This window comes from Heterocephalus glaber, unplaced genomic scaffold (assembly GCF_053883595.1).
Source record: "Heterocephalus glaber isolate CG9 unplaced genomic scaffold, H.glaber_assembly_v1.0 deba00001504, whole genome shotgun sequence".
Taxonomy (NCBI): domain Eukaryota; kingdom Metazoa; phylum Chordata; class Mammalia; order Rodentia; family Bathyergidae; genus Heterocephalus; species Heterocephalus glaber.
The window spans coordinates 19,875,029-19,889,077 of NW_028258324.1; the positions used below are offsets into that span (position 1 = coordinate 19,875,029).

General features: G+C 37.7%; 1 protein-coding gene across 3 annotated transcripts in view; it reads right to left on the reverse strand.

Annotated features, from left to right (window-relative positions):
• Slc9a9 (solute carrier family 9 member A9) overlaps nucleotides 1-14,049 on the reverse strand; it is a 611,274-nt gene that overhangs the window by 300,395 nt on the left and 296,830 nt on the right. For all 3 annotated transcript variants that reach the window (XR_015440847.1, XR_015440848.1, XM_004834393.3), the window contains exon 9: nucleotides 12,939-13,027. Coding sequence is in view for 1 of the 3 variants with exons in the window: in XM_004834393.3 (XP_004834450.1) it covers nucleotides 12,939-13,027 (89 nt within the window). In the remaining 2 variants the exon portion in view is untranslated. The remainder of the gene's footprint in view (nucleotides 1-12,938; nucleotides 13,028-14,049) is intronic.

Sequence of the window (14,049 nt, forward strand, 5' to 3'; positions counted from 1 at the left end):
CTCTTTTTCCATTTAACTTTAGAAAACATTGAGTCATTTGCCTGAAATTAAATATTAAATATGCTTTTGGAAAAAGGAATTCCTTATCTATTATCAAATAGTTGAATATGGTGACATGGGACTATAGAGTATTTTTGGCTTGTGACACAAAGGCACTCTTTGTGGAAGAAGGATTTGTTTAGTAAAGTATTCTAAGATGACAGTGCTTGAGAATGTTAAAGGTTCTAAAATTTATAACACAAACATGTAGAATATTTGTGCATAAAATGAACTTTTAATACACATTTGATTTCAATACACTTTTGTATAATTCTGAAAAATTATCAAAGTGTGCTTTAGCCACAGCTCCTAAGAAATAGACATGGTAGCCTTTCTTTTAATGCATACATAGTAGAGAATGCTAATTAGAATCACTATCATTTAATACACATCACAGCCTTAAATGATGAAATTAGATATTTTATTTCAGACTCTCAAGCCTTGAGTTTTGATGCTAATATTGTCTTTTGGGGTTCCAAATAATTTTACATGGAGAAGAGGAAAATAATTCTATTCTTTTGTATACTATAAGATAGAATAGGGTAGGATAGATAAACATAAGTTCTTATCTAGTCTATACTTAGCAACTTTTTAAGTGTATTTCATGAAATGAGTCATGTATACATTACTACATAAAACTGAATCTGGAAAATGAGACGTAAGTTCCAAGATACTCACTAAGTAGAGATGGAAGCAAGGTGGGTTGTTGAGATGGGAACAGAAGTAGACTTGTAATCAGTTTCAATCTCATTTCCCACCACATAATGGTTTGGGAGATCCCAAGTAATTACTTCTCCTTTCCACATTCCAGTTTCCTCCTCAATAAAATAGCTGCTAATAATACCTAGCTTGCTGGCTGCTGTCATGAAGATTAAATACACTAATTTTCATTAAACTACCTTAGACAATGACAGGCAAATATTCAGTAACTATTAATCACATCTGTATTTTACCAAGTTAAAGATCAAACAAGTGAAAACAGAGTTTCAGCTTTTATGCAGGGTAATAGTTTTATGTGATATGATTAGTACCATGGATATTAAAGTGAAACCTCCACTACCTAGTGAGCTTTAAGCACGTGAGCAAGTCACCTGATAAAGGAGCCTGCCAGTTTGGGTTTTGGCAGGATGGCTGCCTTTCCAGATCTAAGAACTGTGGGAATGCATATTGGGTAATGTCCTGGAAACTTCTGCCTATAAAAAGAAATACATTTAATACAAACACTCAAATCTTGAGGTGAGTCTCCACCTACTCACACAGAATATAAAATACTGTGCAGAGTTTTCTTTTCTCTTAAATATTTATGGAAATCCCAAAGGAAAGCTTCATAAGTGACTTTAATGTGACCATAGGTCACTGGTTCTCAAGTGTTGCTGCACATTAGAAGCACCTGGGGAACGTTAAACAACCCTGCTGCCTGGGCTTCACTTCATACCAATTAAAGCAGAATCTCTGAAGGTGGCACCAGATATTGAGATTTAAAAACTCTCTGGTTGATTCCACTGTGCAATCTGATTTGAGAACCAGTTCCCAAAGCTCACCAGCATATGGTCTCTCCTAAAGTTGCTTAGACATTTTGAGTTTGATTTGATAGATCTGAAACCTTTCCATTTGCCGAATGATAGGACCTCACCCCTTTTCCCCTCTACTGTTCAGTATCTCTCTAGATTCAAACTCTGGTCACCCATTAGAATCACTTGGGTAGAATTTAAAATATCACAGCCCAGGCCCCAACCCAAACTAAATAAATCAGAAATCCTGGGCACTAGGCACAGGGCACAGGCATCTGGGATTTGTTAAAAATTCTGATGGGTACCCAGAGCTGAGAATTACTGGTCTGGGAGTTTCCAAGAGGAGGATGCTGGGGTGGCACATATCATGACCCTCCCCCTATTCTGGCTAATGTTCTGCTCAGCCAGAATGGAGCTGGCTTCCTTCCAAGCTGCTCACTGTGCTCCACTTCTGCCTGCCCGGCTACTGATTTGTTGCTTGCCATCCTAGACTCCCTCACTGAGGCACCTGCTATTTCTATTGCTGTCACCTTAAGCTCTATATTTACCCACTTCCTGGTCACTGCCACTTATGTCTTTCATTAGTAAAAAGTTACTTTTTGTGTGTCCAGTTCTTTTAGAGATAATCCCTTAGAGTTACTTGGTCACCTACTCAAATTCTTTAGGTTTACTGCTCAGCATTCTAGGAAGAGAGGTGAGTCCCAGCTGAGTCATTTGCGCTCCCAGTGAAACAATTCTACTTCCTCCTTCCTCAGTTTTACCAGGTAGTGCTCTCTTCCTTAGAGTGCAGGCATGCCAGTAAGTGAATAGGTTGGGAGAGGCATTTTCATAGAGTCCCACAAGGGCTCCTGACCCTCCAGATTCATCCCTATTTATAGGAAATTTCTTCTCAGAAGTTTAGTTAACCATCCCTGAAACAGACTTATTTTATTAACCCTTTCTTCACACATAAATTGTAACATAACTGTATCTCAACTATGGCTAAAGTTTGGATTCCCTTGGGTTTCCTGGGATATAAGCAAATCAGGGTTAGATGTTAGTGCCTATGAATATTCTGGAGGTGTTTGCTGTCCAGAACATAGGGAAGACCCTTGAAGAGTGTTCTTGTCATATTGTACAGGCCAATGTAAGTCCCAGGAATAGCATAGCCACTACCCACAGCAACTGGCAGGGCCAAATGAAAGAGAATTTTTTCCTTAAAATCAGGCTATTTTTTCACAGAAGATGAGATGATCTCAAACTTCTATAGTCCTTAGAATATTTGGATGAATCAAAAGTCCCCTATAGACTCCAACTTAGTATTATAAAATCAAGCCAAAAGCCAAACAATAAATCAGTACAAAGGGGAAGAATCATGGGGCTTTCCTTGAGAGGTATTGTAAATTATTAATTTATGTCAAAAACAAGAACAAAAGTGTCATAAAAATGAACCACTGTGACACCAGCCTGCAGACCACCATTTGAGAACATCTGTATAAGGACATAAAAAGTGAAGACATAGTTCCCCTTGTGGCCCCAGGGAAGATCCTACTCATAAAAGTTCACATTAACTATCAACCTGCTGGGCTAGAACTCAGAATACCGAAACTGCCAGTTCTCATTTTGAGTGCTAGCTCTGAACCCCTTTCTGCCTGTCTGCTGCCAGTTGGCCAAGGGATCTTTTGCCGTGGTCCTTTGTCAGAGATCCACATATTATAATCAGAACAGCATCTTTAGAAAAGAAAGGCAAGTCAGAAGCTGAGTATGGAGCCATCTTCCTGGAGATCCAAAGTAACATGAGTTTCAATGACTATGTTTTCACAGATCTCCAGGGAAGAGAATTGTGTACCTTTTATGAGTAAGACAAAATTAATCATTCTTTTCCAACAGAAAAATTCCATTTAAAAAAATAAGGTATATTTTCCCTTTTAGTTTGCCTTTGAAATTTTACTTTGAACAGAGCATAGCACATTAAAAAGGGAAAAGAAGGGCCGGGGATTTAGCTCAGTGGGTCCGGTGCCTGTCTTGCAAGCGCAAGGTCCCGAGTTCGATCCCGGTACCAAAAAAATAAAGGGAAAAGAAGCATGCTTTAAAGTATAGTTTTTAACAGTTAGGAACCAAAAGAACAATATATTAGAAAGACTTGTTACCTACGTATTCCCTGTTGAAGTGGATTGATTATATGAGGTATTCTCTTCTCCATCAAGACCAGATTGGTCACTCCTGATTCCAGTCAAATTCTTTTTCAGTGCAACACAGAACAATTGCATAAGTGACTTTCCTAAAACCAAACTCTTATTCTTATTTATATTTTGCTTTCAGGTGCTTTATTCAAAGTTCTATTTCATATCTCCACTGACGAGATTCTTTGGATTTTTGAGCTGTGATTTTAAGAAGCCATTCTATTTCTCTTCTGAAGAAATTGCATAGAGATTGAACATTTTATTAAACATATTTACTGTGTCTTTCAAGACTGTCAAGAAAACAGCACCCTTAAATTTGGCCACATTCTTTAACAAACACTCTCCGTACACATATTCAGCCTTGATGTTTTCTGTGCTGCATCAATAAAATTTAATTAAAATGAGCAGGAAACATTACAGTAATTTCCATTTATCATCCCAAAATGCCATTATAAGACTAAAATCCTTCATACCTGCACCTATCAAGCAGGGTGATAAAATTATAATGGGCTATTAAAGGGGGTTCTGCCATTGCCATCTTTAGAAATTTTAAGATAATAATGGGCAACCATCTGTCTTGAATATCATCAAAGCAGGGACCAGGCCAGCTGATCTCTTAAATTCTACTCAGATAACATTTCTTTTATTATGCACTGAATTGGATCTATACATAGAAGGATATACATTTATATGTTGATTTCTAAGGATTGATGATGGTAACTTTTGTTCTCTAAAATTGGAAGAAATGAGATGGCAAAAGAGCACACTATCTAAGTGTAAAAGTTTGTCATTACAATCCCACCTAGCTCTGAACAACTTCTATTTTATAATTAAAATTCCCAGCTGCAATTATATGCTATGATAAACAAACACAGATGTGTGACTAAGAGGAGAGTCGATTTAATTGAGCAGTTATAATCCAGCTACAATATTGTGAGAGATAAAAAAATTTACATAAAGAATTTTCAATGGAAAGCATGGTTCATATTTTAATTGTTTTTATTTCTCCCCGAGCCCTGGACTCTAGTGCCTGGAACACAGAATACAGTCACTATTTAGGGTGCCAAGTCTGTGACCCCCACTGTAAAGCAAGTTGGTTGTGGAGTAAAGGCTTATGGACCATGGGTTCACAGGCAATGATTCTTTCCAGGCACTGAAAGTACAGTGTGTTCTTGCACTGATGTGGGAGCTCTACTCTGATTAGCATTTAAAAGGGAACACTTATTAGCTGAACTACTAAATGTCCTTTATACAATATAATGAGTTTCATTGAAAAGAATCACCAGCTAAGCTAAGGAAACACTTTGCCTTCATTTATAAATTCAACCCTTTTAGGATGGTATTTTTAAGGTACTTTGAATGAAGGGAAGAAGAAAAGTGGTAGAAATCTTAACAAAAGAAATGTAATTAGAATGAAAAATAAAGGCAATTCTATGGTTTATGAAGATATCTTTGATCTTCTCCGAAGCCAGGCAGGCAGGGGCATTGTAGCCTATGAACAGGTAACTGGGATGGAACGTGACTGCTTTTGTTAAAGGTATTGGAGAAAAAAAATGTACAAAACCATAATCAAAACCACTGTAATGCAAATCAATAAGGCAGAGATACACTGTAGGAAACTCACACAGTACTGGAATTGTACTTGATTTTTCTTCCAATATCTTAGGATTACTCTAGATATTTGCCTTATGAATTCAATTCATTAAATTTAAATTAATGCATGATTCAGAATTAAATAAAACCATTAATTAGCATTTATTGTTTCTTCTCTATTTTTTTTTTACCTTGCACTGTTAATGGTCATCATTAATTAATTAATTCAGCAAGAATATATTGCACTTCTAAGTTTGAGGCAAGCCAAATGGTAAATTTCCGTAAGTTTTTCATATAGGCCATAACATCCTAAGTGATTAGGTAGGACAAAAATATATCTAGAGTTATAAAAAGTTAAAATTAGATGTTACATATGTAATAGCATACTAGAAGGAAATGCGGTGAATATTGTTGTCATGGAAAGCAATATTTGCTCATAACTAACCCTTAAAACCACAAATGCAAACAAGCATACTACAAATTCCAAAAGACTTGTGCAATCTTTCCCCAGGGCTGTTATAATGGTTATCTTTGTAAAGCAGAAATCAGATTATTATCAACCCCAGTTCTAGAAGCCTCAAGCAATTAGCCTTATAGGATAGCGTTCCAAAACAGTGCACTGAGACACTAAAAGGTTCATCTGAACTCACCTCAGCATTTTCATTCTCAGCTTTTCCCCATATGTTTCCCAACCTTGCTTCTCAGTGCATGCCAGTGGTCAGACATGCCCCTACCTGCTTCTGTGAGGCAACGTACTTCTCTGTTCTTGGACTTGTTAAGCTCTTTGTTAGTTTTATATCTCTGCATACCCTGTTCTCTTTTCTTCCATGCCCCAAGAAATCTTCATAATAATATTCTAATTATTTTCCTTGCATCCAAACTCCATAATAAACTCCCAAACCAGCTTCCCATGAATATCTTGCCTCTTGTAAGCAATTCAGTCCTTTGTTTTGCATGACCCATTGTTTGTCCCTTTAACATTTGCCACCTGGAGTTGTTTGTATGTGTGAGTGTGTATACACGTTTGGGTCTCTGGCTGTATTAAGACCTCTTAAGGCCAAGAACTACATCTTACTTGCCTTTGTGTCTTTGGCTTCTAGCATGATGCCTGCTATGCAAACACTGTTGTGCTTAGTACATGCTCAGTCTATGGTTAAATTGAAAAGCTAGAAAGCCCTTCAATCACACCCTGAGTGATTGAGTGCTGGCCATATAAGGTATGAATCCTCCACTTCCTGGGTGTAGACAGCCTTTAAAAAGCTACTGCATCCACCCACTTTAAAGTCGAGGATTCTTCTAGGAGAAAGCATCCAGCTCTCAGCATGATGTTTTTCACCTATATGAACCAAGATTTGTATTTTTAGATGGGGTCCCACTAAGTTGCCCAGGCTGGGCTTGAACTTGTGATCCTCTTGCCTCAGTTTCCAGAGAGAAGGACTTTGATATTTAATTGGATTTAATTTGACAACTTATTCAAATGGTCTACCCAAGGGTGTGACCACAAGATCAATGGGAAACTGATATCTCATCTCCATGCATTTCAGTTTTTAAGCAAGTGATGCTTGCCCAACCTTAGCCTAGGAGAAGAAACTAGATATATGTAACTTATGGTCTATGTTCAGTCACAGAATATTAGGTTGAGAGAATGATCTTTAAAAAAGTCATTTAGTTCAATAATTCATTTCATAGATGAGAAAACTGAAGCTCCTGTGGGATAAAGCATTTATCCAACACCCAGCCATTAGTAATAGAGCTGGGTCAAGACCCAGTTTTCTGTACTCTCTGCCAAATGTTCTTTCCACCATATCATTTTCCCCTTCCCATATTCCAGAGCTTTTACTTGAATTTTCTTACAAAGTTATGCATGGTACTTCCAATTTGGCTCCCATTGTCTTTTTTATTGGAAATTTAAATTTGGATTTGCATTGCTGCTTTTCCATTCAACAGCGATAAACACTAAAATATCACCAGGGGCGGAGGGCGGGGGGTACATGGAAATAAAATAAGCATCTGGAAAGAATGTGCTATGATGAAGATGTCATGGTTTGCCCATAAATGCTAGACAAAGAGCTTGGCTTTTTAAAAGTAAATGCATGAAAACACCTATGTCCAATCCAATATGTATTATAGTTAAAAATTAAAATGCATCGAAATTGGTAGATTTTCAAAGATGATGGAATCAAATGTAAGATAAATAACAATCTGAATTAGTTGAAAGTATAATAAAGGTAACCAAACAGTCATTCATTCATCAATCCACCCACTCAAGGCTTATTGCTACAACCCTATCTACTAATAAAAGAATATTTAATAAGAGGCAAAATAATTTGACCCACAAAATTAGCAAATCTGAGTCTGATGTCTTCTGCTTTTAAGATTTGACAAACCTACTTACATAATCCTTTCTTTACTGTATTATTCCCATCAGTGCACAAAGAACTCTTATTTTTCCCACCTTAAAAATAAAAAAAAGATATTTCCTTTCAGCCCCAGTTTCCCCCGCTATCGGTTCATTTCTCTGCTTGTCTTTACAGCAAAGACTTGTTTGCACATGAGGTTCCTAGTTTCTTTCTTTCCATTCTCTCTCTTATTGTTTTATTTTTTATTTTTGATACCGGTGATCGAACTTGGGTCCTTGTGCTTGCACAGCAGGCGGTGAAACCACTGAGCCCGGCCCTCCATTCTCTCCTAAACTCATTTAACTAGGCTTTTATCGTGCTATTAAATCAATATGGTTCTTACAATGTCAACAGCTTTCATGTTCTTCATCTTTCTTGATATTTCAGCGCATTTAGTAGGATTCTTTAGGCTCCTTCATTCACGCTTTCCATGACCTTCTCCTTGTTGCTACCTTAATATTCTTGCTGATAGTCTCTTCCAGTTCACTCTGTTCAAGACACATTGGTCCTCTTGTCCCTGGGAACTTTGTGGTCTGTTATTACCAATTCCTGAACAGTTCTACTCCAAATGTCCATATGGCTCCTTCTTTCACTTCAAGTGCTACCTTCATACAGAGGCCTTTCCTGACCAACCTATCTAAAATTCTAAGACTGCCTCTCCACACATACACTCCTAGCTCCATTTCCTGCTTTTGCATTGGCTTTATAACTTACAATAAAGGCATTACATATTTTGCTGATTTATTTTGATTATAATAAACCTCTTCTACTAAATATCCTACAGTTCTTTGTTGGATTTCCAGCATCTTGAACAGTGGCAGCACAAAGAAGGCTCTGAATGAATGTAGTTCAGTGAATGAAGGTTATTAATGACAACAAGATCTACCTCTTAGGAAGAACTGTAAGTAGCAAGCAAATGAGATAAGTACTTCATATATGTCAATGAACAATAAATGTTAGTTATTAATATTCATATATACCCATGTGTATCTGCTGAAAATAAATTTTAAGTGATAGCTGTGAGAAGGGCAGGAGGAATTCTAGTTAAAAGGGATGCCATGGAAATACTGGTTTTGAAACTGAGCCTCAGGCAAGGAAAAGAGAGTGATGGAAATGCCTGGCATTTGGCAGAGATAACCAGCTCCCAGACCTGCCTGAGGGGTGAGGGGTTGAGAGAGGAAGGGCTGGCAGGGCAGGCTGGGACCTGTGTGTGGGCCCAGAGGTCTTCACTTACTCTTCATGGTGGCTCAGAGTGAGTCTGGAGGCTGCAGACTGTGGGTGCCAATGTCCACCTGAGTAGCCCTAGCAGCATTCAGCTTCCAGCACAGGAGGCAGGGCTTGCAGGATCTGTTCCTCTATAGGACTGGATGTGTACAAGTATAAGCTACAACCACTCCAAATCTGGGAAAGGGATTGCTGCCTATATGTGCATACTTTTTAACAGAGTGTTTTGCCATTCAAGTGTAAATTCTTATGGTGAGTAACAGCCTCATAGTGACTCTCTCTTATGCTGCTTTGTGCTTAATGCATAGTTATAGTACATGTTTTCTCATAGGCTCAAGCGAAAATTAGTTTACACTTAGAGGATAATCATCATTTACAAACACATTTAAAATGAAAATGAAATTTAAAAAAATATAGCCAATTCTTGAAGCTATAAAGAATATATACTTCCCAAAACCTTTGTATCCAGATATAGCTTCTTGATTAGCTGTTATAGTTACAGTTGATGAATAAAATTCCTCTTTAAATCACATTATCTTTGGATTTTATATCACAAAGTTGATTTACATGGATTTTCCCTAGACTTCACTTTCCATTCTTTCATTAAATAGTTGCAGGAAGAGAGACAAAGAGGCTATGTGACTGTTTCTTCTACCACTGGCAGTGTGAACACAGTGTGGGAAGATGCAGAAAGAGATTCTGTGTCTGTACCCATGTGATATCACATAATACTTTGCAAGCCTTCCCAGTTTCACAGGGGACACAGTGGCAACCTCTAATAATACATGCCTCAGCATTTCTCTAACAATTTGTAATTGGTTTCCCACAGTTTAAATTTTGCTTGCTGCTCTGGCACAGACATGGCCGAGGACCTCTGATCTCATTTCCTTCAGAGTGGTGACCTTAAATTCTACATATGAGAGTGTGTGTTATGTGTGGGTATGTAGATCATAGATATGTATGTACATACAAATAGGCATACATGCTATGTGTGCATGTATTATGAGAGAAAAATAAGTAGAAAATGATCCTGAGAGAAAGAAAAGAATGAGGAAATACATGAGAAGGAAATAGAAGGGAATTGTCATTTATTAAGCTCCTACTGTATATCTAGGCATCCAGAAAAGAAGTGGAGGAAACAGGAGTGAGGGTATGCAGTTATCTGGATGTTAAAGAATGAACTCGTACAAAGTTCTCCCTCCTTAAAGGACTGAGCTGCAAAATGGATTCTGGAAGGCCATGAGGGAGTACTTGTCAAACCATTCAAAGGGAGAACAGAAGGCTGTGGGGCACTGATTGTGGCTGTTTCCCCTAGGTGCTGGGCTGCTGTCTCACCATGAGACAAGATATCTTTGAAGTTCTGCTGAGCAGTCTACATAACATGACTTAAAAGAGCAGGTCCCTAAACAGGGTTCAACTTCTAAGAATACAAATGCTCTGAGAATCAAAAGAGACTATGAAAAACCAGCCCAAGACATTTCCTTTTAAGCCCTGGAGAATGCTAGTAGTCTTCATAATTAAAATATCTTGGGAAGATTATGGAATAGAGATTTCTGGATATTGGTATTAAAATTTTATTTATTGTTTTACTCAGGGGCACTCAGAATTTCTGTAATTGTATTTTGTGATTCCTCTGAAGCATTCAAAGTGATAAGGAAAATGGAAAGTTGGCCTTGTAGAGTCCTAGGCAGGTGGAGGCAGAATCAGGGTCAACTGAGCTTGGAACATAGCCGAGAGAGGGATAAAAGTATAAGCCATCAGGGAGAACTTTACAGCAAGCCTTCAAGAACTCCTGTTGAGGATTTCCTGTGAAATTACAGGTTTTTCTTGGATATCACTTTTTTCCTCCACTCTTACTATCCCAGTATTACATCGGAAGTCTTTAGCATCATCAGTTTTTGTTATAGAAGCTTCTTAGCCTTCATTTGCATTTGGGATAGATCACACCCTTCATCCATTCTTTGTCATTCCCTATATCCACATACCCTGCCATATGACTTTATAGTACTCTTCCACTGCTTAGTCTCTAGAGGTTGGACTACCCTATATGATTTTCTTTGGCCAATAGAAATTTTAGAAGATATGATACAGGCAAATGATTGAAATGGATTTGCTTCAACACTGGGTCTTGTTCTCCTGCCAGGAGAAGAATGACAAGCACATGGCAATGGCAAGATGCCCCACTCAAGTTGACCATGGAATAGAGTTCCCCACAAACCCACAGGCATCTGAATAAGCTCTACTGGTGCAAGCAAAACCACTAGGCCCAACCCAGTTCCAAATGGCTGAATCTTGCAGATAAGAGATAAGTAAATTTTTATTGTTGGATGCCCCTAGGTTGTATGGTTGTCTGTTATACAGCAAAGTCTACCTGATAAAGTATCTTTGATCCATGTTTCTCATATTTTTCAGGGTGATATTTCTACAATGGAACTGAAATTATCTTAACTTATTCTGCCTAAGGCTCTTCAATATTGTCCTGTTGGGGATGAATTGGGTTCCCCAAAAATTTATATGTTGAAGACCCAATCTTCTATGTTTCAGAATGTGACTTTATTGGGAAGTATGGACATTGAAAATATAATTAGTTTAGATGAAGTCATGTTGGAATAGAGTGGGCCCCTTACCCAATATGACAGCTGTCTTGATAAGAAGCGGAGTTTTTTGGGGGTATGGGGGATGAGACAAGATCTTGCTATGTTGTTCAGGATGACCTTGAACTCACTGTGTAACCCAGGCTAGTCTCAAACTCATCATAATCCTGCCTCAGCCTCCCAAATTCTGGGATTACCATGCCAGCTAAAAAGGGGAAATTTGGAGTTAGGCAGGCACACAGAGGGAATGCCATGTGAACATGAATGCAAAGGTTAAGATAGTGTCTACAACCCAGGGAACAAAAGATTTCCAGAAGGCCCCCAGAATCTAAAAGACATATAGGTACAGATTTTCCTTCACAAATTTTAGATGAAACTAACCCTAACAACACCTTCATTTCAGTCTTCTGGACTCCAGAACTGTGAAACAATAAATTACTGTTATTTAAGCCACTCCTCATTACCTTTAGGATAAAGTCAAATTTCTTCACAAAGTATCTAAGTCCTTTCATAAATGTGATTGTACCTGTGGTTTCATCCTTTGCTACATTCCATTTTCTTCCACCTTACCTCAATCACCCAGCTACACAGAACTATTTACAGTTGCTTCTATTTGTATTTTTTTGCTACAGATTAGGCATCATCTCTGGAAACTTTCTCCTTACTTTCCTAATTGTAACCATGGGAGGATGCCCTACTAACTATTTCCCAGACACACTTTATGGATATTTCTATCACAATACTTATCATACTATCAAACTGTGGGTTCCCATACATTACACATCTTTGTCCTTGATAATCTTTGACTTGATAATGAATGTCTTAAAGAGGAACTCATTCAATTTTTGTATTCCTAGTACCTAGCACAGTGTTTGGCACAGAGCAGCTATATAGAAAATGTTTATGAAGGAGTCTGCATATGTTCCTTTGCAAATATCTAAACAGATGTGTTTTCATAATAAGGCAGACATATTCTGCTGCTGTGACAACTGGCATGCAGTTGAATTTGCTTGGAAGCACAAAGCACTCAATTAAAGACCAAACATCACTTCCATATTCTTCTTCATTTCCTTCTTTCTCTATAACTACCCAATCTCACATGCTTTATCAAGCTTTTATATGTAAGTGACTGTGAATTATTACTGACTCTAGGCCTTTCATCTTTGAGACTGACAGTCTGTTTCCACATCTCTCAGGAGGAAGAGACTATTATAACTATATTTTTGCTTACCAAGAGAATTGTTAATGATTATCCTGGAGGGGAAAAAAATCTATAAATATCCAACCTATAATGAAGCCTTAAGTTTACTTTCTTCCTTTACTAATGACATTCTTTCTGAGTGCACTGGCAGAATTGCTACATAACCATTACAACAAAGAAGAGACAAAATTTGTAGTGAGTTTTTCTTATTTTACCTGTTTAGTTCTCATTTTGGAATCCGATGAAAGATTGTTGTAGGTATAATGTGCCTGTGTAACTCCACAGAAGAGAACAGCAACTATCCCTGAAATTGAAAAACGGAGAGGTCAGAGCCAATTTTCTTTTTCATCAAAGTCAAAAGATAGCACTATCTCAGCTGGAAAATGGACCCAGTGTAAGTAGTTAAAACTCTTAATAATTACTCTTAATAATCTCATGATGTGAGACATGGGTAAATATTGCTACTTGCTCTGAATACAGGTCTTGCAGGGTTAAACATAAAGAAAAACACTAGAAAGTTGATTAATAAAAATGAGAAGTAGATTCTTCCTGGAGGTAAATGATTCCCTGGTCATGAGTTAGAAAATTACACTTGGAAAGACATGAACAAGACTTTATAGTCAACTCTGGCTTCTCATAGCCAGTGGCCATTACTTTGGTGCATTTTATACTAAATATTGGCATATTTGCTCAGATATTTGCTTTCCATTGTGTACCTTGGGGAGCCTGAAAATGTTGCTGTCATACTATAATAATTTAGTATTTAATACTAAGTTAGTATTTAATACTAATTAAAGTCCATGAGTCACAAACCTAAGACATCGACAAGGGTTTTGTTGCTCCTGCCAATGCTCCTGCTTGCCAAGCTACAGAGAGGATTCCTTTCTTGCTCCCTTGCATCTTTGGCAAAGCTGAGTGCTCTGTCTTTCTATAGCTGGATAATCTAATGAACACACCCACCCAATGTGACAAACACATACACTCCTTGAAGTTAAATTAGTCTGTTCTTGTGAGCTTCTTACCAGCAATGGGCTGTCAGCTGCTCCTTGGCTGCTGCAGGGTTCATTTCTTAAGGGACAATATACTCAGCTCTGAATGCTATCTAAAGTCACACTATATTAGATTCTGCTTGTGGGGAGGATAGCAACAGTGGGACAATGTATTATTTGACTCTGTTATTCTCTATGTTATTGACCCTGGGCTGGAGTGGGGAAGTGGTGGGAGCTTCGTGCTACTTTAGATTAAAGATTAGATTAATTATGGGAAATTAAGCATACAGAAGAACTTAGGAAAAAAAAAGATATAAGTATTCCACAACTCAGACCA